The sequence below is a fragment of the Cibotium barometz genome, chromosome 24 (genome assembly GCF_041138505.1).
Source record: "Cibotium barometz isolate CiBa-2024 chromosome 24, ASM4113850v1, whole genome shotgun sequence".
Taxonomy (NCBI): domain Eukaryota; kingdom Viridiplantae; phylum Streptophyta; class Polypodiopsida; order Cyatheales; family Cibotiaceae; genus Cibotium; species Cibotium barometz.
In genome coordinates, this window is record NC_141069.1 from 35686764 (window position 1) to 35711308 (window position 24545).

The 24545-nt window shown below is 45.9% G+C and overlaps 1 protein-coding gene across 2 annotated transcripts; it reads right to left on the reverse strand.

Moving 5' to 3' along the window:
- Positions 1-628: 628 nt before the first annotated feature.
- Positions 629-23887, reverse strand: LOC147625230 (two-component response regulator-like APRR2). Of its 2 annotated transcripts, none has more exons than XM_086818499.1 (11): positions 23247-23887; positions 21973-22052; positions 21808-21874; positions 21508-21554; positions 21293-21370; positions 20339-21187; positions 20111-20251; positions 1820-2092; positions 1686-1742; positions 1457-1597; positions 629-1300 (listed from the first exon to the last, which is right to left on the reverse strand). In XM_086818499.1, exons 1-11 carry the CDS (start codon positions 23374-23376, stop codon positions 1154-1156), a joined length of 2010 nt encoding a protein of 669 aa, XP_086674625.1. In that variant the 5' UTR covers positions 23377-23887; the 3' UTR covers positions 629-1153. The 2 variants fall into 2 exon arrangements, with proteins under 2 accessions (XP_086674625.1, XP_086674626.1); XM_086818500.1 differs by having other exon boundaries at positions 20345-21187; positions 23247-23886.
- Positions 23888-24545: the final 658 nt, after the last annotated feature.

Genomic DNA, 24545 nt, shown 5'->3' on the forward strand with positions numbered 1-24545 from the left:
CCCTCAAGCTTTAATCATTGTATGAGGTTTGTACTGTTTGTCTCACGCATTTCTTTACACAAGGTTCCAGAATGGTGCATGGCCTGTAGCACCATGTGCACCTATGTCTAATGTGTTATATATCCCCACTGATACACCACTCCAGTATTTGAGTTTTGTACAAATTGCTGCTGCACATAATTGTTCTGAGACCCCACTTATACATCACTCCAATATTGCTTTCCTAGCTTTATGCAACTTGCTGCTGCACATGATTGATTTTTACCTCGAAACGATGATGACAACAACAAGAACAAAAAAGTATTGTAAAGGAAAAAGGAGGAGGAAGAGAGCACAAGGAGAAATGTGAAGAATGAGCAACAAAAATTTGGATGCTTCTGCAACGGGCTAAGAGATTACAAGGAAAGGAAGGAAGGACAGAGAAAGCGCCTAACCACCAGGTAGCAATATTCACCAAAATCACAAATGAGGCCTGCCATGTTGTGAAGAAGGTATTATGTCTACTATTTGCAACACCCTACAAATTGGAAACTAGGCAGGATGCATACAAAGCACCCTTAACCAACAATACATGCCACAACTCATTACAGTACCTCATGGACAGAGTCCAAACAATAGGCCACATGACTTCACATATCAGCTACCATTGATTTAACTTCATACACCATACACTGGGTGCCAATCCATCTCCTTTGTAGCAGTAGCCATAGATGAAAAACCCATAGAGCCTTGCAGCCATAGACTAGCCACCACCCTTAACCACAGACCCTTCACTCTACCAAAGCACTTATTGTAATCAGCATTACATGTGCCACTACAAGGATCTCTCCGCTGTATCGTTGAGAGACCACCAGTTATGCTACGCAGCCTAAATGTGCTTCTGAAGCTGCCATTGCCCTTTTAACCACAGGTCATTTTTATTCCACTACAGCTACCAATGAGTGCATAATGCAGTTCTGCACAATAGCTTTCTCATCACATAGTTGTGTCATGGAGCTATGATATATATACTGTTTCTAGCATGCAATTATGAATTATAAATTTGCCTCTACCACTAAGAATTTAGAGCCTAAGGGAAGTCAGTGAATTTGGGTGTACTCGGACCTATCACCAAGTTGGAGTCTTAGCAAGACTTTGTATGCTTGAAATTATGTCATGTGCAAGGTGACAGAGTATTTATCCCCTGGCATTGAAGCTCTGCCATGACACTTTCCATTGAAGGTGGTTTCAAACCCAGAGGTAGAGGTGTCCAAGGGTTGTTCAAGGCTTCATTGATGACTGCATCCAGTAGCTCCTTTGGCTGCCATTCACCAGAATAATAGGTTTACAATACCGAATCAAAATAAAGAACTTCAAATCCCCCAAAAAAAAAAAAGCTCTTATTTTTTCATATAAATGCAAGCAATAGCATAACAATAATAAAAGTTGCATAGGCCTTCTAAATAGTGAATATTACTGGATAGAGATCTAGGAGTTTGGAATTTCCATATTTATTTGTGGCTTCCAGGCTAGGTTTCTTGGAATCCTCTGTACTTCCCCAGGTGGAAAACGTTGGGCCTTCCCCTTGATGGTATCCAGGAGAGGTTGCATAGTATTTCTGTCCAAAGGAACATGGAGTACACATCAATGCCTAATAAAAGACAGGATGAAACCTACTTCATTCAACCCAAGAGTGATTAGCATACCACGTGTGGCCCAAAACACGGTGTCCCAGACGCCATCCCCGGAACCCATGAATCAACCTGTCAGGTTAAAAGTTAAATTAAAGAAAAATGTAAATGCAATATAAACGCTCAAAAATATCATGTCAAAACATTACCATGGGATGCTTCCAGATGAAACTATCAGGAGCCTGCCATGTATTTGAGCATGCCATATACTGGGGCATGACATGCTTAGCAGGATTTTCAACTGTTGGGTGGCCCCAAACATGCAAAGGAGGACAAATTAGCTGGGGCCGTGGTTGAATCCATGTTGGGTTGCCATTCTGTCCAGCCCTATTCCCTGGTCTTCCATAGCTAAGCCTATTTTGATGCCAGTTGCTTGCTTCCACCTCTCGAGTGAAAAGATGCTTTTTGTGAGAACGATATTTCTGTGATCAGCTAAAAGGTAATGAATGAGATGCACACTTATAGCTGAAAATCCTTTTAAACTATCTTTATCAACATGCCATTGCAAGAATATTTTTGGGTGTAAGAAGGCGTAAGCATATGTGAACAGCAGAAACCACGAGCCTCCCTCTGTCCTCCACCCCCCCCCCCCCTCTCTCTCTCTCTCTCTCTCCATGTTTTATGACTTATAGTTAGTTATACATGGATCACATGTACTCTGTTATTGTCTCATAGAACCTTGGAGGAGGAGAGGCACAGGAAGGCAAGGGCCCTACATGTGCGCATCCAGGGGTTACAAACAGGGGCCCCTCCCAAGGCTGATGCACCTATCCTATGCCAGAAACTTAGGGTAGATGGAACCCCCTTTGCAGATACTTGAAGAACTGGGAAAGGCATGACACGTGAGAGGCCTCTTCTCATCCACTTCCCTGACACCACCAGTCAACAGGCCTTCTTAGATAGAAGGGCTGCCCTCAAGGGCACACAGATATTCATGAGGGATGATTTGACTCCTGCACAGGTAGCACACCGTCGAGAGGCCATGGTGACTGTATAGGAAGCCCGCAAGGCAGGCAAGTGAGCTGTCTACAGAGATGGCTGCATCATCATCACCAAGCATCGCAGCACGGGGTTTATGAGACCACATAGTTGAGGCTAGCCGTATGGAGCTGCAAACGGCACACTGTGGTCTGGCCCAGGAGAGATGAGCGAGACCCCAACAAGTAGGGACATCTTCTACACAAAGACACACCAGAGCCCCTAGAGGGGACTACGTTACGAGTAGGAGTCAGCCTTCCAGGGTAAGACCCACATGTCAAGAGGGGTACAAGGCTCGGGAGGCATTGCAGTCCTCTACAGATCACACCTCAGGCAGATTCTTAGCATCGTCCCGAAGGACGAGGAGGCATGGTACCTATGAGTGCGGCTACAGCTGACTGGAGAGATACCTATCCATATTGCAGTATGCTATTTCCCACCGAGCCACTCCTTTTATGCTGAGCAGCATGGCCAGTCACCTTTCCTACCACTCTTTTTTTTTCCCGGAAAATAGATCCTTCTATTTAGTTAATGAAAAACCAGCCACGATGGGCTAAATACAACCACTCAGGGCTAGATACAACCTCGCCTCATGTACAAGGCGGGGATCAAATAATCAAAGGTGGAGAAAGATGCACTTCCCCTCCGGCTGGTCACTCTATGAGGAGAAGGCTATCTCTCTCATACAAGGAGAGAGGGGGGGGGATATAGCCACACAGGTGGTATGTAATGCCAAGTGGGATCGCCACCTCTATCGGTGAGAAAAGGGCCTGGCCACCAGAGCCTCAAGAAAGCTTCCCGCCGCTGCTCGCACATGCGGTCAGAGCCGCTCTACAACTTCCCCCATTGATCGTAGAGGGTATGGATGATGTCGAGCCAAATACTCCTGATGGACTCCGCTGGCGGAGTGTGGGTACCCTTGATGGCTTCGAGGCATCTGGCTCACCATATGTGCCAGGCTGCAATGCTGCTGGAAATCTCCCATCTCTGACCTGAGCCTGGTCTCCAGTGGTCAGTAGATGGGGCTGTGACTGGTACTACCGAGATGCGGAGGAGAGTAACCTAAAGCGCTAGCCCCCCACCATCCTCCTCATAAGCTCTGACAACCTCAGCCTCTGTGGCCCATGTGACGGTGGCCCATGCAATGATCCAAGTCAAGGCCCTATCCATCGTGAAGATGCGGAGAATCCGCTGCCAAACCTGCTGAGCATTCGAGCAATCCCAAAGACAGTGTCGCTCAAACTCCTAAGGGTGGCCGCACCTCATGCAAGCTGCTAGTCGACCTCCAATGGCCAACCACGTACCAACCACCAAGCTCCTTTGTGCCATCAGCCAAAGAAAGAGGGTGGTGATCTTTTGAAGCCGAAAACTGTCCCATAGCCTCTTACAAAAATTTGAGAGGAAACATTGGGAGAGGCCCTGTGACTACCAATGTAGTATTGTTGCCGGAGTGCCATCAATCTTTGGCATCTGAATCCTGCGACCTAGCCGCGCTGTATATGCAAAAAAGGGGCCATCCAGAGTCTCCTCTCGATCAACGGGATCATGCCAAGTCCACTCTCGCGGGTCCCACTAGAGGCACGTGAGAGGTTTGCTCTCCCATATCCATAGCCGCCAGAATCTCTCCCTAGCCACCTTGGTCGGCGGGGGGTCTATGTGCCACTCACATGACTAGAATCCAACCACCCTCATCCGCTGTAAGCTGCATCCACAGAAATCCTCCAAAGGGGGCTTGGATCTCTCTAATCTGCCATGTCTCTACCTCGGAATCCCTGCCAGGTCTCTCCTGAACCTCCGGGGGTAACTGCCTGTGTGCAAGCCAACCTCCAAGGGACCTGGTAGGTCCTAAGCTCAATGCGCCCCACGATACATGAGGTCGGGCCCCCAGCATGTGGCCACTGGGTAAATGGACCAAGGGGTTCCAGATCAATGGTGCCGAAGACACTCATCTGAGGCAACCGGAGCTAGTTGCCTAAGGGCCGGCCTGAGGTGATCCCAAGCTCGGAGTAAACTGGCTGCAAATCTCACCTCAAAGGCAGGGCTAAATCCACAAGCTTGCGTCTCTGTGAAGATCCATCTGGTACTCTACAGCCAAGGGCCCCCTAGACTTGGGGTGTAGGCTGAAATCCGGGCCAAGAGGGAGCCCTTCCAAGGCTCACCACCGGGAACGAGTCATCTATCAACCAGCTTGCCCAGCAGGGCATGGCTCTGAATAGCAGGGTCAATGATGCCTAGGCCCCCTCTACGTTATAGTTTCTTCCGTTGTCTTCCAGCGGAAAGGACACATATGTTTGAGGAGACAGTGGCACCTCTTCAGATACGTGTGGTTTTCCATCACTCCTGACCCTCTACGCCAGAGAATGGCACAATGATCTTCTCCTTCCCTTTGAGTGCAGCCCCAAGGACGGAGTGGGACTCAACGTCGGTGACTGCCGCCATCAAATGTCAGGCAGTTGAGCTATCTCATCATCTTCACAATCTTCGCATCACCGACGTACTCAACCATCTATGGCCATTGGCTAGGATGGACCTTGGAGGCTCAGCCCACAGAGACCAGGACGAGGAGATAGTGCCCTCCAGCCTGGAGGTGCTGTTTTTTGTGTTCATGCATGCTTGTCGTCGTACCTCTCCCCCCCTCTTACAGGTACCTCCATTGTGATCCATGGAGTCCGGAATACGCATACTCTCATGCTCGAAAAGAGTGGCGTCACATGGAGGACAAGATCCATGCCCACTTGGAGCGCCTTCGCCCCAAGACATATTGTGATTATTCCCCGTCTAAACCCTCGCTTGAGACTCTTCGAGTGGAGGGCAGTTCCGCTAGTTCCACCTCACACTGAGATTGATATGCGAATAGTCCCGTAAAGGGTTTAGGGGGGCCTTATTGCTTTCATAGACGAGGCGTCCTCAGAGGAGAGCTACAAAGAGCCCTCTTTTGGAGCATAATTAGGCAGGCCCTTCAGAAGCATCACCTCTCAAGAGGGGCGTACCCACCAATGCGGGAAGATTTTACTAGGCATGAGTCATACTTTCTGGTCTCCATCCTTCATCCCTTCAAGGACACAAGGAGGAGTTTGCACCTCTATCAGTGAGCAGCTTTTGCCGACCGTGACTGGCTCAGGAGTCATTGTCCCAGGGCGAGCACAATGGGTCACTGTAACGGGAGGCGGATGCGTGTATTGGAATCGTATAAATGTGAACAAGATTCTGAGCACTTAACACTTCAGCATTACAACCACAAAGCTGAAATTGACAGTACACCACATAAAGGGGCCGATGATAGGCTGACCCCCCCCCCCCCCCCCCCTTTAGGTTATATTACCAAAAGAGTCTGCAAAGTACAAGATTACGGGTGCCTGGGGATTCACCACCAGCCTACACCTGATTCTTCCAAATACATCATGAATGAATACATTTCAAACAAGAGAATCCGTAGGTACATCCGTCCTACACACAGGTACATCTGCCCTGCACAAGCCTCTTCACAGGTACATCCGCCCTGCACAAGAGTATCACAATCCTCACAGGTACTCCGCCCTGCACAAGATGTAAATGGATCTTTAGGCCCTGTTTCCACACGAGAAACTGATCCAGAAACCTGTGTTCTCCGCGAGCAAGTGTCCCCAATGCTTGCCCTAAGCACCTGTTATACCAGGAAACCTTGAGACACATCCATGCTCACGTATTCCATTGCTGTCCGGCCTGTTTTGTGCAATAACCAGTCCAAAACAGCAACTTTCTATCGCGAGAATTCCACCTGTAAAGGGTCCTACAGCCCTGTGGAGGTACCTAGAGCTGTCCTGTACTGTCCAAGTTGACTTTGGACACCTGTAACCAGCCCAAAACTCGCAATAACCAGAAATTGCAGGTCTGAAATTTACCAACCAGCCCTTTAGAAGAGTGTGGGGATCGTTATCCAGGCTTGTGTGAGTCTGGGAAGCAAGCAACCAGCCCTGTAGCAACTCCCAAAGCTCCAACCAGCTCTCCAATGTGTTGAGTAATGAATAAAACAGCCCAAAAGGCCTCTTGAGGGAGGCGCCTTTTTCCAGTGCCAAGTGGGTACACATACTGGCTGACATGTGTCCCCATAAGGTGTCCAGGTAGGTGTCCAACCCATAGTGCTCCATTTGTCCTGTTTGTATAAGTTTAGGTCCAACCAAATGGGAAATGGCCATAAGCTGTCCGGACTTCATTAATTTTGGTCCAACCAAATGCGAACGCATTATAAGTTGTCCGGCCACTTATTGATGAGTGTGGACCTGCAAACCAATAAACTTTAGTAGTAAATGAAATAAGCTGTAAATTGAGTGTGGAAGCACTTACTATCTGCAAAACCCATAAGCCCACAGTTTTAGGCCCAAACAGGAGTGCACACACGTGTCCACAAGGTGCCCGGGTGTCCCCGGTCCCTCGAACTTCACAAGCCAAAATAACAAGCATTGTCCAGGCAGCAAGACAATGTCACACAAAGTAAAATAAAGTTATGGCATGCATCATTTATGCATTGTGCACATGTAAACTTGGAGAACCACCTATCATCATTCTTGTACTTGAAAATATTCCGCCTGCCATCATAACACACCATGTGTGCATGGCCGGAATCCACACGGGCACCGCCCGAACGTCCAGAAATGTCCTGCCATGTCCTTCGACTCATATGCATCCACTCATATGATCCATACACATGCCCACGTATAATACATACATGCATCCGCATGTTTCTAGGCCTGACACGCATCCGCATGTCCCTAGAATATAGGGGTTTGTGACATCCCCCCGGCTTCTAATCAGTTGACCGCAACTGAAAAGCCTCCAGATAGGCCCTCAAAAGATCTGGGTAATCCTCAAAGTAGGCCTCATCCATCCATTTCGCATCCAAAGGTGAATAATTCTTGAACTTCACAAGGTAGCTACGAACAAGTTTGCCTCCCGCAAGCTTTCGTTCCTTGTGAAAAACAATCTGTTCAGGTTGAAGAATCTCTTCCAGCTCATCCACCTCGGGTGGGTCTTCCAAAACCGGCTCAAACGGTGTCGGTCCCACATAAGGCCTTAATAGGCTCACATGAAAAGCATTATGCATGTTCCAATGATCTGGGAGTACAAGCCGAAATGCAACATCATTGATCTTCTCCAAGATCTGAAAAGGTCCATAGTACCTGTTGGAAAGTTTAGGGTACTTTCCCTCTTTCCCTGGCCTCTTCCGAAGGCGTGCCTTTTCAAATTTCAGCAAGACCCAATCACCTTGTTTGAATTGTACATCCCTTCTATGCTTATCAGCTGCCTTTTTTATCTTGGTTTGAGACCTCTCTATGGCTGTCCGTACCTGGGCAAATGCAGTATCCAAGTCTCTGACATACTCATCTGCTGCAAAAATCTCATCCTTTGTACGAAGGATGGGTGCTAGTACCACCTTGCCATAGATAATCTCAAAGGGTGCCTTGCCCGTAGAAGTATATACCGTATTGTTGTAGGCAAACTCCAGAAGTGGTAAATACTTCTCCCAATCCGATTTGCGGTCGGATACATAAGATTTCAGCAAGTCGAGGACGGCTGAATTTGCTATTTCACTTTGCCCATCTGTCTGTGGATGGTAAGCTGATGAGAAGTTCAGCTTTGTACCCATATTGTCAAACAATGCGCGCCAAAATAAGCTTGTGGTTCTAGGATCTCTATCCCCCACAATAGATTTAGGCATCCCATGGTGTTTGAATATCTGTGCCAAAAACATCCTAGCCATATGATCTGGCTTTATTGTCTTGCGCACGGGAATGAAATGTGCCTGCTTGCTAAACCTGTCAATGATGGTCCAAATAGCATCATTTCCCTATGGCGTCCTTGGCAATTCCATAATGAAATCCATAGCAATGCTTTCCCATGGTTCATTTGGTATAGGCAAAGGCTGAAGCAATCCAGGTGTTTTATGTCGATCAAACTTGACCTTTTGACATACCATACATTCACGTACATATGCTTCAATATTCTTGCGAATATCTGGCCAAAAGAAATACCTCTCCAAAGCTTGTGCTGTGGCCAAAATGCCTCTATGACCTGCATATGGAGGAGCATGGCACTCATCCATAACCTTATGGCAAAGGTTCTTTACCACACACATACGATTTTGCATCATGAGATATCCATCTCTTATGACATAAGATGGGACAGCAATACCCTCTTGTAATTCAGCCCATACATGTGCAAAATCCTCATCCAGATGATAAGTATTACGCATATCCGATAAGTCCTCATGGTATGCACCTGTAATAGCATGAACCTGTGGTCGTCTAGATAAGGCATCTGCCACCACATTCTTTTTCCCTAGAGTGTGTAAAATCTGAAAATGAAACATTGAGAGGAAATTTGCCCATCTCATATGCTTCTCTGAGAGCTTACTTTGAGTCAAAAAGTATCTCAAACTTTGATGATCAGTCTTGACCATAAAATCAGCCCCTAAAAGATAGTGTTTCCAAATAGTAAGGGCATGAATTACAGCCAACAACTCCTTCTCATAAACTTGTAAGTGAAGCTCTGCATGTTGCAAGCGTCTGCTCTCATAGGCAATGGCATGTCCTTCTTGGTTCAAAACAGCCCCTATGCAGTCCCCACATGCATCACATTCCACCACAAAAGGTTTGTGCAAATCCGGAATAATGAGTACCGGTCCCGAGATGATTGCACTCTTCAACTTTGGAAGGCATCTCTCTCTTCTTGTGTCCATTTAAAGATTGCTTTCTTCTTCGTTAAGTCATGTAACGGAGCGGCAATGAAAGCAAAATGCTTGACGAACCTCCTATAGTAAGCACATAAACCAAGGAAGCTCCTCACTTCATGGACTGATTTCAGCTCTGGCCATTCTTGCATGGCTTGTATCTTTGCGAGATCCATGCGCACACCATCCTTTGATACAATGTGACCAAGATAGTGAATCTCTGGGAGAAAGAATTCACTCTTTTTTGCAGTTATGTAGAGCTGATTTTCCTTAAGCTCTTTAAACACAATAGCCAGGTGCTCACGATGTTGGGCTTCATTCTTTGAGAATACAATAATGTCATCAAAGAATATACCTGTGAACTTTCTATGCTTTCTGAACACCCTGTCCATCATCCAGTTGAAGGTAGCGGGTGCATTTGTAAGGCCAAAAGGCACCACCAAAAACTCATAAAGACCAAAGGCTGTCCTAAATGCAGTCTTGTGTACATCTTGAGGTGCCACTCTCACTTGATGATACCCACTCTTGAGGTCTATTCGGTTGAAACATGCCGAACCTTCAAGCTTGTCCAAGATGTCATCAATGCGCGGAATCGGAAACCGATTCTTGATGGTTATCTTATTGAGGGCACGGTAATCAACACACATCCTGTAAGTACCATCCTTCTTTTGAACAAGAAGTACCGGCGAGCAATATGACGAGGAACTAGGTCGAATCAAACCCTTTTCCAAAAGTTCATTCACCTGTGCCATAATCTCTTCTTGTTGACTAGCACTCACCCTGTATGGTGGCCTATTAGGTGGAGAGCTACCGGGAATTAGATCTATGCAATGATCTTCCGGCCTCTCTGGTGGCAACCTTGCTGGCAAAGCATTTGCAAAACAATCTTTGAACTCATTCAAAAAGTGAAGCTTGTCTTGATCTAATGCACTAACATCAACACTAGAATGTTCAATGGTATCACGTACAAAAACCAAGTAAGAACAAGCTGATTTCTTTATTGCCTTATTAATTTGTACATGGCTTACAAGAGGTATGGTACTTCCAGTAGTACCAGCATCTATAGAGTGCTCACGACCTCTATGTACAAAGCTGATTTTCTTCTCTTTGTAAGCCTTAATAGGCTCTAAACGGTGATGCCAGGGCATCCCCAACAAAACATCACAACCTGTAAGAGGAGCCACTAAAAAGCTCTCATGGTCGAGGTAGTCCTGTATATGTACACGGAGCTTACCAATGACCGGTTACATCAACCTGTTTGCCCTCAAAGGCGGCATCTGCATTCATTTGCATTCCCATGTCTTCCACATTGAGACCTATGGCGGCAGCCATCTGTACGGATATAAAGTTATCTGTGAAAGCATCATAAAAAAGAAACAAAGCGGGCTGATCCTTCAATTTGCCCCAAGCCTTGCATATGACTCTACTCTTGGGCTCATGCCCTGTATTACCCTGCACATCGGGTACAACATTCACAAGAGGCTTTTCCACATTAGGCTCAGCATTCTTAGGATTCTGTGGGCATTTAGGATATATATGATCTTTACTGCCACACTTAAAGCATTTTTCAGCCTTCCTGTACTCTTCCAATTGCTGTTTTGAGAGTCCAAAATTGTGGCGTTTACCCCCCGGCTTCTTTTCGGAGTCATCCTTTGCATCTCGGCCATCTTTGGGAGCATTCTTAGGTGGCTGTCCACCCTTTTTCTGGTCATAACCAGCCCTGAATTTGCTCTTGTTTTGACCTGCAAATGGCTTATTTGTGGGTGCTTTTATGTGCAAGTTCTCCGCAATCATGGCTGAGTGTATAAGCTCTTGTATGGTCTTATTTGGGTACACTCCCAAGCTTTGTTGAATGATGTGATGGAGCCCCGATTCAAACTTTCTCTTCTTCTCGTCCTCTCCAATATTCATGAAGGGAGTAACCTTGAGAAGGATTTTCCAAAACTTTGCTATGTATGAAGCAACGGACTCTCCCTCATCTTGGGACAGCCAATCCCACTCCTTGCGTACATCCTTTGCAAAGTTTGGTGGTAAGAATTGATCATAAAACTGAATTTTGAAAGAAGACCAAGTTGGGGCAGCACTTCCATCAAGTATTTTTGCAAGCCACCAATCACTTGCCGTATCCTTGAGATGCATTCCCACATGCCGGAGCATAGACTTTTCCGAAAAGTCTTCATTGCAAAAAGCTATCTCAAACTGTCTAATGAAAGCAAGTGCTTTGGTAGAGTCCATCCGTCCCTGAAAGTTTTCAAACTTTACATCCTTGTCACCGGACTTGAACTCTCGAGGCTTCTTCCTTCTATATGCATCCCTATGTACATCCTGTTCATCTGCATGATGATGATGCCGCGATGAAGATTCACAATCCCTCTTCGTTCTCTTTTGAGCCACACTCTCCAAATGAGTGGAAAGCTCAACACGAGAACGGATATGTCTTCTTGGAGCAAAGCGGGAATGAGTAGAGGATCCCTCATCCTTACTCTTCTCTTGACCTGCATCAAGCCTAGCACCAGGGACTCTTGTCCTTTCAGCATTTGGCACTTGCTGTGCTCTTTCTGCTTCTTGTGCATCATGTGCATCACCACGGGCAGCCATGAGGGGTGGCTTCTTGAAAGCCAAACTACCATCTGCTTCAGTGTATACATCACCCTTAACCATTAGGTATGCAAGTGCAAGCTCTCGGGGTTTCTCAACATCCATTTCCTTTGCAATTGCTTCAAAAGTGACTTCATGGACCGAAGCCTTTGCCTTTGCAACCAACACCTTTTGTACATCTGGGTCATTTTTCAATGACCTAAGCTCTTCGGTTTCAACCCTATAGCGTCGCACTTGACGCCTCAAAGATTCCAAATCAGAATGCATAGTGTCATGAGTACCTGCATCTCCATAGACATCATTGCCTGCAGCATCTCTTGCATCCCTTGTACCATGAAATTCACGGTCCTGTGTGTTCTCCACACTGTCAGAAATGTGGCTGTCCATGACACTCAAATCAGGTCACCACTTATGATTCCAAGCCTCAGACCGTTTTCCAATGAGGGGAAAAACTGAGCTCTGATACCAATGTAACGGGAGGCGGATGCGTGTATTGGAATCGTATAAATGTGAACAAGATTCTAAGCACTTAACACTTGAGCATTACAACCACAAAGCTGAAATTGACAGTACACCACATAAAGGGGCCGATGATAGGCTGACTCCCCCCCCCCCCTTTAGGTTATATTACCCAAAGAGTCTGCAAAGTACAAGATTACGGGTGCCTGGGGATTCACCACCAGCCTGCACACCTGATTCTTCCAAATACATCATGAATGAATACATTTCAAACAAGAGAATCTGTAGGTACATCCGCCCTACACACAGGTACATCCGCCCTGCACAAGCCTCTTCACAAGTACATCCGCCTTGCACAAGAGTATCACAATCCTCACAGGTACTCCGCCCTGCACAAGATGTAAATGGATCTTTAGGCCCTGTTTCCACGCGAGAAACTGATCCAGAAACCTGTGTTCTCCGCGAGCAAGTGTCCCCAATGCTTGCCCTAAGCACCTGTTATACCAGGAAACCTTGAGACACATCCATGCTCACATATTCCATTGCTGTCCGACCTGTTTTGTGCAATAACCAGTCCAAAACAGCAACTTTCTATCGCGAGAATTCCACCTGTAAAGGGTCCTACAGCCCTGTGGAGGTCCCTAGAGCTGTCCTGTACTGTCCAAGTTGACTTTGGACACCTGTAACCAGCCCAAAACTCGCAATAACCAGAAATTGCAGGTCTGAAATTTACCAACCAGCCCTTTAGAAGAGTGTGGGGATCGTTATCCAAGCTTGTGTGAGTCTGGGAAGCAAGCAACCAGCCCTGTAGCAACTCCCAAAGCTCCAACCAGCTCTCCAATGTGTTGAGTAATGAATAAAACAGCCCAAAAGGCCTCTTGAGGGAGGCGCCTTTTTCCAGTGCCAGGTGGGTACACATACTGGCTGACATGTGTCCCCATAAGGTGTCCAGGTAGGTGTCCAGCCCATAGTGCTCCATTTGTCCTGTTTGTATAAGTTTAGGTCCAACCAAATGGGAAATGGCCATAAGCTGTCCGGACTTCATTAATTTTGGTCCAACCAAATGCGAACGCATTATAAGTTGTCCGGCCACTTATTGATGAGTGTGGACCTGCAAACCAATAAACTTTAGTAGTAAATGAAATAAGCTGTAAATTGAGTGTGGACGCACTTACCACCTGCAAAACCCATAAGCCCACAGTTTTAGGCCCAAACAGGAGTGCACACACGTGTCCACAAGGTGCCCAGGCGTCCCCGGTCCCTCGGACTTCACAAGCCAAAATAACAAGCATTGTCCAGGCAACAAGACAATGTCACACAAAGTAAAATAAAGTTATGGCATGCATCATTTATGCATTGTGCACATGTAAACTTGGAGAACCACCTATCATCATTCTTGTACTTGAAAATATTCCGCCTGCCATCATAACACACCATGTGTGCATGGCCGGAATCCACACGGGCACCGCCTGAAAGTCCACAAATGTCCTGCCATGTCCTTGGACTCATATGCATCCACTCATATGATCCATACACATGCCCACGTATAATACATACATGCATCCGCATGTTTCTAGGCCTGACACGCATCCGCATGTCCCTAGAATATAGGGATTTGTGACAGTCACCATTTTGATTGGAGAGGATAGTGTTGACTTCCTCAATGTTTATGCCCCGAACGCCGCTGGAGGTAAAGCCTTATTTTGGAGCATAATTCAGCAGGCCCTTCCTCAGGCTGACTTTTGGTGCATGGGTGGTGACTTCAACATGATAGAGGCAGCAAAGGACAGACTTGGAGGAGATATGGCCACAGTCTCAAGAGCAGAGTACTCTACCTAGAAGGAGCCACTTAGGGGATAGGACCCTTGGCATCTTCCAAAGTTTGGGTGCAACAATGGGAACCTCAACTTCTCGAGATCAGATAGGAGCACCGGCCCCAACCTCTCTAGACTTGACAAGTTTTACGTTGATGAGTGGGCTTGTAGCCGTGGGGGCATGATTGGTATCTTGGCAAGCACTTCCTTTTCAGATCATGCCCCGGTTATTATGTTCCTAGAGGACCCCTAGAGAAACGATAGGCATGTGAGCTCTAGAATTTTGGATAGCCTCATTCAGGTCTCCAATACCTGCAACAGGATAGAGCAGATTTGGGTGGGACTGGACTTTACTTCAGGCTCTAATGCATGCACACTGGATGTTGGCCTAGGGGAGATCAGCGGTTTCTTGCAAGAGGCATCCCAGAGCAAATTGGAGGGATTTCAAAGCAGGAGCGGAGTTTGAGGAGGGGCCGGCCTCTTTACAACGGCTTCAGGAGCATTCCCCAGATAGCCCATGGATTGAGAGTCAGCTAGCTACCACCCGTACGGAGATTAGATCCATTGAGGAGAGGAGGCTGGAGTACACATACCATGCCAGAGCGTCATTCTGGACCCAAGCTACGGACAGAGTCACACGAGATTTCTTCAAGATAGCCGGCCCCCAAAGGAGGAGAGATAGTATTCGCAGACTACGTGGCCAAAATGGAGCTATTGTTTCCCCCCCCCCCCCCCAAACATGAGAGCCATTGCCACTGATTTCTTTCGCTCTCTTAACACAAGTGCCCCATTATCCCACAGGTGATGGATGCACAAGAGAGGGTCTGGCGACACACAAGAGAGGTGGTTCCCCCCTCTCTTAGGTTCTTCTTAATGACTCCATTCACAGCGGAGGAGTTGGCGGAGGCGGTGACGGCACTACCCAGGGGCAAATGCCCAGGGCGGATGGGCTTCTTGTCTCTTTCTTTCTTCGTCACTGGGACCTCATGGAAGGCTGCCTTTAATGAGATATTGATCACAAGTGCCATGCCAGAGAGGCTCTCAAAGGGTGTGATACACTTGATTCCTAAAGAGGGTGGTGACAGATTGGAGATCCAGTAGTGGAGACCCATCACTCTTCTTGGGACGGCCTACAAGATCTTGGCCAAGGCCATCAGCCGGAGACTTCAGCCCTTTCTCCTGGACTTGATTCATGACACTCATACCAGCTTTGTTTAGGATCGGAGCATCCTAGACAACATTTTCACCTTCTGGGAGGCGAGACAGCCTCAACCAGGTTGCGGCAGCAGGACCTCATAGTGCTACTCCTAGACTTTGAGAAAGCTTATGATAGGGTGGTTGGAGCTTTCTGGAGGGCACAATGAGTTGGATGGGATTCCCCATGGAGGAGATTCATGGAGTCTCAAGACTTTACTCAGCCTCACACAGCCACGTTCTCATCCAGCCCGTGGAGACAGATTCCCCCTTTCCCGCTCGGTTTGGCAGGGCTATCCTTTGGCACCTTACCTCTTCCTATTCGTCGCCGAGGCCATGAGTAGTTTTCTCTCAGCCCAGGAGACTGGACTTTAGGAATTGCGTCTTCCCCTCCGCACACAGGAGGAGCTGCTTGACTCAGAGTTTGCAAACGACACAGCAGCTTTCCTTTTTGGAGATGTGGGGAATCTCCAAAGATTCACGGAGGTGATCGAGATTTTCTACCATGCATCAGGAGCACAAATCAACCGGCACAAGTCGTGTGGTTTTTGGGTAGGCTCAGCACCCGCCCCGACTTGGCGCCCAATTGAGGCTCTCCAGTGGATCCTGAGAGGCACTCCAATTCGTTGTCTTGGTTGCCAGGTGGGCATTGATATCTCTCCCACGCAGCAGCTTGCCCCGCTTCTTCTGAGGGAAGAAGCTTTTATACTGGAGTTTTGTAAGGCTCTCCCTAGCAGATAGAGTAGCAGTGGCAAACCAGGTACTTCTTGCCACCATATAGTACATCACTTCATGTTGGGCCTTCTCTCAGGCATGTATTGGCTAGGTATAGCGATTGATCCGGAACTTCTTATGGGCCGGCAGTGACGAGAGGCCAGCCAGGGCCAATGTGGCATGGAGAGTGATCATTCAACCACGTCAAAATGGGGAGTTAGGCCTCATTGACCCTTGCTATTCAGAACCGTGCCCTGCTAGGCAAGCTAATTGTTAGAGGACTCCTTCCTGGTGGTGAGCCCTGGAAGGATTTCCTACTGGCCTGGATTTCAGCCCGCACCCCAAGCCTTGGGGCCCTTGGCCACAAAGTACCAGATGGATTTTCACAGAGATGCGGGCCTGTGGTTTTAGTCTAGCTTTTGAGGACATATTTTCAGCTAGCCTACTGTGAGCTTGGGATCGTCTCAGGCCGGCCCTGCCCTTAGACAGATAGCTCCAACAGCCTCAAAGAAGCAACTTCGGCAGCCTTTGGTCTGGAACCTTCTGATCCCGAGTGGCCACATGTTGGGGGCCCGACATGTATCATGGGGTGCCTTGAGCACAGGACCTACCAGGTCTCTTGGAGATTGGATCGCACACAGGTAGTTACCCCCAAAGGTACAAGAGAGAGGCCTGACAGGGGTCCGGGGCAGAGACAGCCTCTCAGCATCGACATCGACTCAACTATCCCTTAGGAGTGGCTGACTCCTATCCCAAACTCGACTCCCCCAGTGTGGCTAGGCGTGTTTACCAGACACGATATTCTCGTGGTGGTGACCCCACTTGGCATTACAGACCACCTGCGTGGTTGTTCCCCCTCCCCTCACCTTGTATGAGATAGCCTTATCCTCACAGAGCAGCCAGCCGGCGGAGAAGTGTCTCTTCCCCTTTTGATCATTGGATTCCCGCCCTTAAATGAGGCGAGTTTGTATTTAGCCCTTCGTGGTTGTATCTAGCCCTTTGTGGCTATTTTTTCATTAACTAATAGAAGGATCTTTTTCTCGGAAAAAAAAAAAGGAAAACCTTGACACCCAATCTCTCTCTTCTTCTCTCTCCTTTGTCTTAATCATGTTAATTAACATCGATGTTCTTAATTAGGCTTAGGGTTGTGGATCAGTACGACAAGCCTTCCACGTCCGTTGAGGATAAGCTTGACAGGACCAACTATCCGTTATGGTCCTATATGATGCGGCATGTATTGGTAGCCAAAGGGCTATGGAATGTTGTGGTTGGTACTAAGAAGCGTCCTGGTTCCTCTGATGAACATGATGAAGAAGGCACATCTGTAGACACGGACTCAATTTCACACAATACGTTACCATAGAATAGCATACCTCTTATGTAGGAACAAACAAAGTGGAATGGAAGAGATGTGCAGGCACATGTGTTGCTTGCTTTGTCAATCAACAGGTGTATCATTCCTCACATTCGATCGTAGGACTGCTAAACATGCGTGGAATGCACTTGCATCATTGTACCAGGTACGTAATGAAGCACATGTTTATCTATGCAAGCTAGAGTAAAGAAGTATGAAAAAGAACAAATACAACTCTTGCAGGAAACCTGGTCACTACATTAATGAGTGCAGAAAGCGGCTAGAGAAGGAGAAAAAGAAAGACCCAAGTATGGATGTAGCTAATGCGTCAACATCTAATGCCAAAAACAACGAATCTATAAACTATGCACATGATGATTAGGCTTTCATTGTGCAATGCAGTTTATACCCTTCACATAAGGATATATATACATGGCTGTTACAGATGTACATGGTGCTAGTAAGCACATTACTTCTCATCGTAGTTTGTTCTCATCACTTGAATCTACTACACAGGGAAATACTATTACATGTGCAAACAACTCCTCATATCATGTAAAAGGAGTTGGTAAAATTGTTATCACTACTGCAAATGGTGGAACAATCATGCTCTCAAATGTATTATATGTACCACGGATCAAGAAGAACTTGTTATTTGTCTTTGCCATTACTAAGGCTGGCTTACTGGTTCAGTTTATGGATGACAAATATATTGTTCATGATTGCAGGGTAATACAATTGTTGCTTTTGGTACTTTGTCTCATGGCCTTTACAAGCTAGATGCATATGAAAGACAAAAGCATGTTGGCACGCTGTATGTACAGTCTCTGCCACAAAGTCAACGGGTGATGCTAAGTTGTGGCATGCACGTTTTGGTCACTTGAACTTTGGCAGTTTGCTGCGTTTGCATAAGCATGACATGGTGTCTGAGCTGCCATATCTTGAAGCCCCTATTAAACATGTTTGTGAGGGCTATATTCTTGGAAAATGCAGTGGGCATCATTTCCCAAAGATGGTCCAAAAATTACAGCTTATACACAGTGATGTGTGTGAAACAGAAATCAGAGGTTTTTATGTGCTTTAAGCACTTTGTTGCTATGGTTAAAAATGCTTATGCATGTAAGATTGGTACCGGAAATTAGCTTGGCTTATGTGCCAACACACAACACCATGGCAGATTTATTCACGAAGGCTCTCTCATGAGAGAAGTTGAAGCTTTTTGCAAAGCTTTGAACTTACTTCCCTTTGAGGATTAGTCTGGGCTCCCTTTCACAGTCCACAGAGCCTGGCACATCCCTCTACTTTTAGTGCCAACTCACCCCTTGTTCACATCATCACTCCTAGGGTGGATTTGTAGCCATATTTGGTAGTGATGTGCGTGAACACACGAGGACCAACCAAGGCACTTTTTCCCTCTTTAGGAGGTTTTCTCCTCGTGCTAGAATACATCGATCTTGGGCTATACTTATCATCTTTGTACAACACACATTCATTATCTACCTATCATCTCATTGTGTGCTCCCTTGAGCTTCTCCACAGTGTGTGTGCACGCGCATTCTTGCAACCCGGTTTCCAACAGGTAATTGGACCCCAATAGTGTGTCGACTATCTATCGTCTCATTCTCTCTTCTCTTCTCTCTCAAAGTGGAATTGCATAAACTCATGGTTATAAAGAAGGCTATGTTGCACGTTACGACAATCAGTCTATTGCATGCTACAGTTACGCAATGTAACATTGGTATGGAAAATCCCCATTCACGAGACTATACCCAAGGAACGTTTCCGCGCAAGTACATGAGGTACCCGATCCAGCGGAAAGCCAATCCTCTAGGCGTTTCAGGGCTTGTACACACAGATACAAGTCCCAGTGGAAAGCCAATCCTCCAAGCATTTCTGGCCATATACACAGGAACAAGTCCCAACAAAAATCCAAGTCCACCAAATATTTCGAGCATGTACACAGGCACAAGTCCCAACACAAAGCCAAGTCTACCAGATATTCCAAGCATGTACACATCAAGTCCTAGTGGAAGATCATGTCCACAATATCACATGACATGCGTCAATCCCATGCATAAGCATAAACCAACAGCCATGGACGCGAATCCAATGCGTACACAGTGAGAAAGGAAGGGTGGACCATTTAAGTGGCCAAAAGATGACAGTTGGAGCCAGATCGTCTAGCAATTCGGTAGCATGATTGAGTACCTTCCACGCAAGGCCAATCCAGTGGCCGATGCATCGTGCAGGAATTCTGAGCACACGTGGCATTGCCACGTCGCAATGATGACCTGGCAGTGATGATGTCGCATTGCCATGTGGCAATGATGACCTGGCAGTGATGACGTGGCAGTCGGGTATAGCAGTACTACTAGTCGACTAGGAGCATTGGTGCATATATATACGTGGGTAGCCAAATCGACATATTCATCTTCATATTCATCTGCTTTCACCCTAGGACATAGGCGCGAGTGTTCTACAATCATCCCCATCCATAAGGCAGGAGACGCCTTGGACCCCAATAACTACCGAACCTCATGATTGGCCCCACAGTAGTCAAGGTTTACGAAGTAGTCTTGGAGGCTTTGATTAGCTTTACTTTACACAAAAAGCAAAAGATTACCTGTAAATGGCTGGCAACATTGTGCCGTGTCAACCCATCTACCTTCATAAACTCCAGAATTCTAGATGGAATGGCTTGTTCAACTCCAAGATATTCGACAGCCTGCACAAAACGGCGATGCAAATCTGCTGTCCAATCTACCTGCGAGCAAAATAAAGCTAAGATTAGATGCTTGTAGTCATAGATGGTAGTGCCAAAGAGTTTGAGATAGCCATAGCCTCAAAGTACCTTGACCTTTTTTTTGCTATTGGAACACTTGAGTTCTTTTCTCGCCTGCTCAGAGTCATTCAATTTTCTTTTGATGTCATCCCTTCCCTCGTCCCCATTTTGGTCCTGTCCAGAGGAATGAGACAGACCCACAGAATCTGCATTTGGGCACTCCACACTGTCTATTGAGACATCCGTCTGCAATATGATATTCTTCCCAACAGATTCATGCTCAAAATCTTCAGTAGATGACAGAATTGTCTCACATACCTCCACTGGAACTCTAACCACTTCATCACATTTTGAGTCCTCTAATGCAAGCCTCCAATCTTGCCTATTAAACTTGGACTCCAAAAGTTTCGCATCATTCGTTTGAATAGCAGATTCAAACATAGGTATGGTACAACAGAAAATCTCAGCCTGCTGGTTGATATATTCTTTTCTCACGCCTAAAAGACCCGGTAAGGTCAATAGTGTCTCCTTTGCTTCTGTTTTGACTTTGGCAGACATACCAAAGCTTGGCAATTTATCTGCATTGCTTACTATGCCGGCCCTTTCTTCGAAATTACACGCTTCTGTGGAGTTGTGAGATCGAGGAGACTCATCAAGAGTTCCTTCTTGTAGAGCCATTCTTCCACCTTGCTCCAGCTGGGGGGTTGATGGTGCTGAGAACCTCTCATAAGCGACTGAAAGTCTCAATGAGTGGGACCCCCCAGCACTTCTGTGATGTGTTTGGCCCAAATTTCCGGATTCCGATATGTTGCTTTCATCTGGATCACACGTTTGATAATGATCATGTGCTGCAGATGTTGAGGTGCGTTCTCCTGGCTTCAGATATCCAGGTTGCAATGTGTCCCTTGAATCTAAGGCCTGCACAAGTTCAGAAAATTGTTAAGAGCAACTAGTCTCAGCAGAGCCATGCGATATATTTGCTGACTTTGAAGAGCTAGGATTGATCTCCAACTTAGCTTAGACCTTTCGAACAACATGCTGCCAGATGTTTTTCAGCTTGTCTTCCGATAGAGGCTTCAGTAAAAACTCCACCGCCCCAAGCTGTTTGGAGCAAAACCGGCACAATGAACCAGATCAGAGAGCTATCAACTCTGGGCACAAGTACACTCCATATAGATGGTGAATCCAAGATTATGCACTGTGCTAAATTTGGAAGAGCATCCAATTTGTGTGCTCACCGCTATTGATTTGACCATCATCGACATGTTTTCCATCGCTGACATCACTGCCACAGCAAAAAAGAATGTGTAAAGGATAACTAAAGAGATTTTTTAACATGCATTTCTGTGAGATCTCGACCACCTGCACTAGATGATGAGCTCTAGTACCAAGAACCACACAACACAAACAATCTACAGCGCATTCTATGCATACACAAGTTTCATGATTCTAGATATTACCCCATGACATGTAGACACACACAATACCTACGTCTAGTCACATTAAAAAAGGTGTCAGACTTTTCATCCTGAGCTTACTGATTGTAGGCAAATCTTTCGAAAAGTCCAAGATTTTGCAGCTGTCAATGCCATTGTTCTCAGTGGCCTGCATGGAGCAATCCAAAACCTAGTGATTCAGGCAATTAGATGGAACAAAGGTGCATGAATTACCAACAATTAGAGGGTCTTCTGTCAATTGCTTGCCTCCACCAATGCCACATGGAATATCTGTGTACAGCTTGCAAGTGCTGCGCGTGCCTCGTCTCCTGAAGTGAAGCTTGTAACTGTGCAACAGCAAGTGAAGGAGGAGAAGACAAAATGGTTCTTTGTAAATGATGCTTTACACAAAGAGATATAAAGAAATAGGTGGCCCAATTATGTATATGTGTGTGTGTGTACGATGTATGAATGTATGTATTTATAACTGTGCATGTGTGTATGTGTGTGTACGATGTATGTATGGGTGGCCCAATTATGTGTGTGTACAATGTATGAATGTATGTATTTATAATGTGCATATGTGTGTGTGCGCGATGCATAGTAGTTAGGGGGTTGTTTGAAATGGGTTTCCTAAAAGTTTCAAACGGGTTTCGTAAAATCAGCCCAAAGTTTCCTACAAGTTTCCTACCTACTACAGGTTTTTGCATGTACAAAATTTCAAATATATACTGTATAAAATAAGTAAAAATAACACTAAATGCATAGAATACGTGGAAACATCAATTTGAAGCCTACAGTTTTTGAATTACAAATAACAAAAACCAAAAATCATCCATGATCAATGTCAAATGATCATGATTCAAAGACCATGGTCCAATATCCATGATCCATGATCCAATCATCCATCATTCCATGCCACACACAAAAAAAAAACCATACATGACACTACATAGGCTAAAACTTATAAGTTTGAAGTGTTCATGTCACATGAATCATGATGAATCCATAGTCATGGCCCAATGCCCGTAAACAATACAAAATAAATCAGCCTTGATGAGAGAAAGCGGCACACGAAAACTAGAAAAAACTTTATCAAAAGAGTCGCACAGATTTCAACGTTAGATTTGGGGGCAAAAAAAAAAAGTCAAAAAATTTGTTTGAAAAAAACGTGTTTCCCACGTTTCCTTCCCTGTAGGAAACGCGTTTCCTAGCTACTATGGTACGATGTATGTATGGGTGGCCCATATATGTATGTCTGTATGTATGTATTTACGTTCGTTTATCTATGTATTTTATGTAGAGGTATAGACGTGTATATGTATGTATATGCTTTCAATCTCCAAAAGTTGAAATTCAAATTAGGAAAACGTAACCCAAAACAAAACAAAAAAAAAACATCGAGGATGAGCTATATATATATTTGAATATTTATAAACAAAACGCTTTGCATTAGCGTACTTTTTTATTGAAAACAAAACGCGTACTTTTTTATTGAAAACCAGAAATTTAGGTTTTCCTACATAATAATTTGGACTCACCGATGTAATCATAATCTTCCAATTTCCGTTTAATATCGTGCAGAAACTCGCTGTCTCCGTCAACCACAAGGACGCTCAGCCCTTTTGGGAAATCTGTCCAGTTTTGGAAAGTCTCTGCAAAGGTGACCATAGCTATGCTCAATGACCCGATCTCTGTGCTGCTGCAGCATCACAGGAAAACATCATAGCTGGGCTGAGCTCTGAAAATGGCTCTCTTTGGAGAAATTCATGGTGAACGGCTGTTGGGTGGGAAAAAATTAGGGCATTTCGGGAGGATATTTGAGCAGACAAGAGTAGAATTGAGCCATAGTTGAACAGAATTGGAACTGGGGAGAGAAATGATGATGGGAAAATGAAGAGAGAGAGAGAGAGAGAGAGAGAGAGAGAGAGATGGTGAGGGTTCAATTAAATGGAGCTCGAGAGAGAGAGGGAGAAGGGGGGAGAGAGAAGATGAGAAACCTCAGAAATTTGCGCAGAAGATTTTGTCGTTTCCGGATAGTAATGCCGACGAGGTGGAGAGAGAGAGAGAGAGAGAGAGAGAGAGAGAACGAAGTTCTGTAGACACGAGAGAGAGAGACACAGAGAGAGAGTGTGTGGGGGGGGGGGCGGGGGGGTGAGCAGTAAAACCTAGCAGAAAGTTCTGTAGACACGAGAGAGAGAGACACAGAGAGAGTGTGTGGGGGCGGGGGGGCGAGCAGTAAAACCTAGCAGAAAGTTGTTTCGGGATAGTATCTGGTGAATGGTCGTGAAGAGAGAGATGGGGGGCGAGCTAGTGAGAGAGTGAATCGAAAGAAAGAGAGAGAAAGGTAAGACAACTGGAGAGGGAGGGATGAAAACCTAGAGAGAGAGGGGATGGAAGAGGAGAGGAGAGTCAGAGATTAAGTAGAAAGAGGAGAGAGACTGGTGAGAGATGAAGCAAATGTAGAGTAAAGAGAGAGAGAGCTAGTGAGAGACGAGGAAAACTAGAGAGAGAGTAGAGAGAGGAAAACTAGAGAGAGGAGAGAGGACCTGAAATTGTGCAGTATTAAATGGAATCTCAATCCGAGGGCTCTAAAACAAGGGGTAGAGAGAGGGCTCCAAATGACGTGGCACCCCAAGCTCACCCCTGTCCCCTTCAGATCCTTTCCCAATCATTCCTCTCGTGTTTACTCTAAATCTATTCTAAGCGTAATTTCTAATGTATCTTTTCTCTAATTGGACATGGACGTTTGCAAAATTGGAACCTCTCTCTTTTTAAACTTCAATTTAAAATTGCAAAATTGGAATATTCACACCCTCTCTCTTTTTAACCTTCAATTT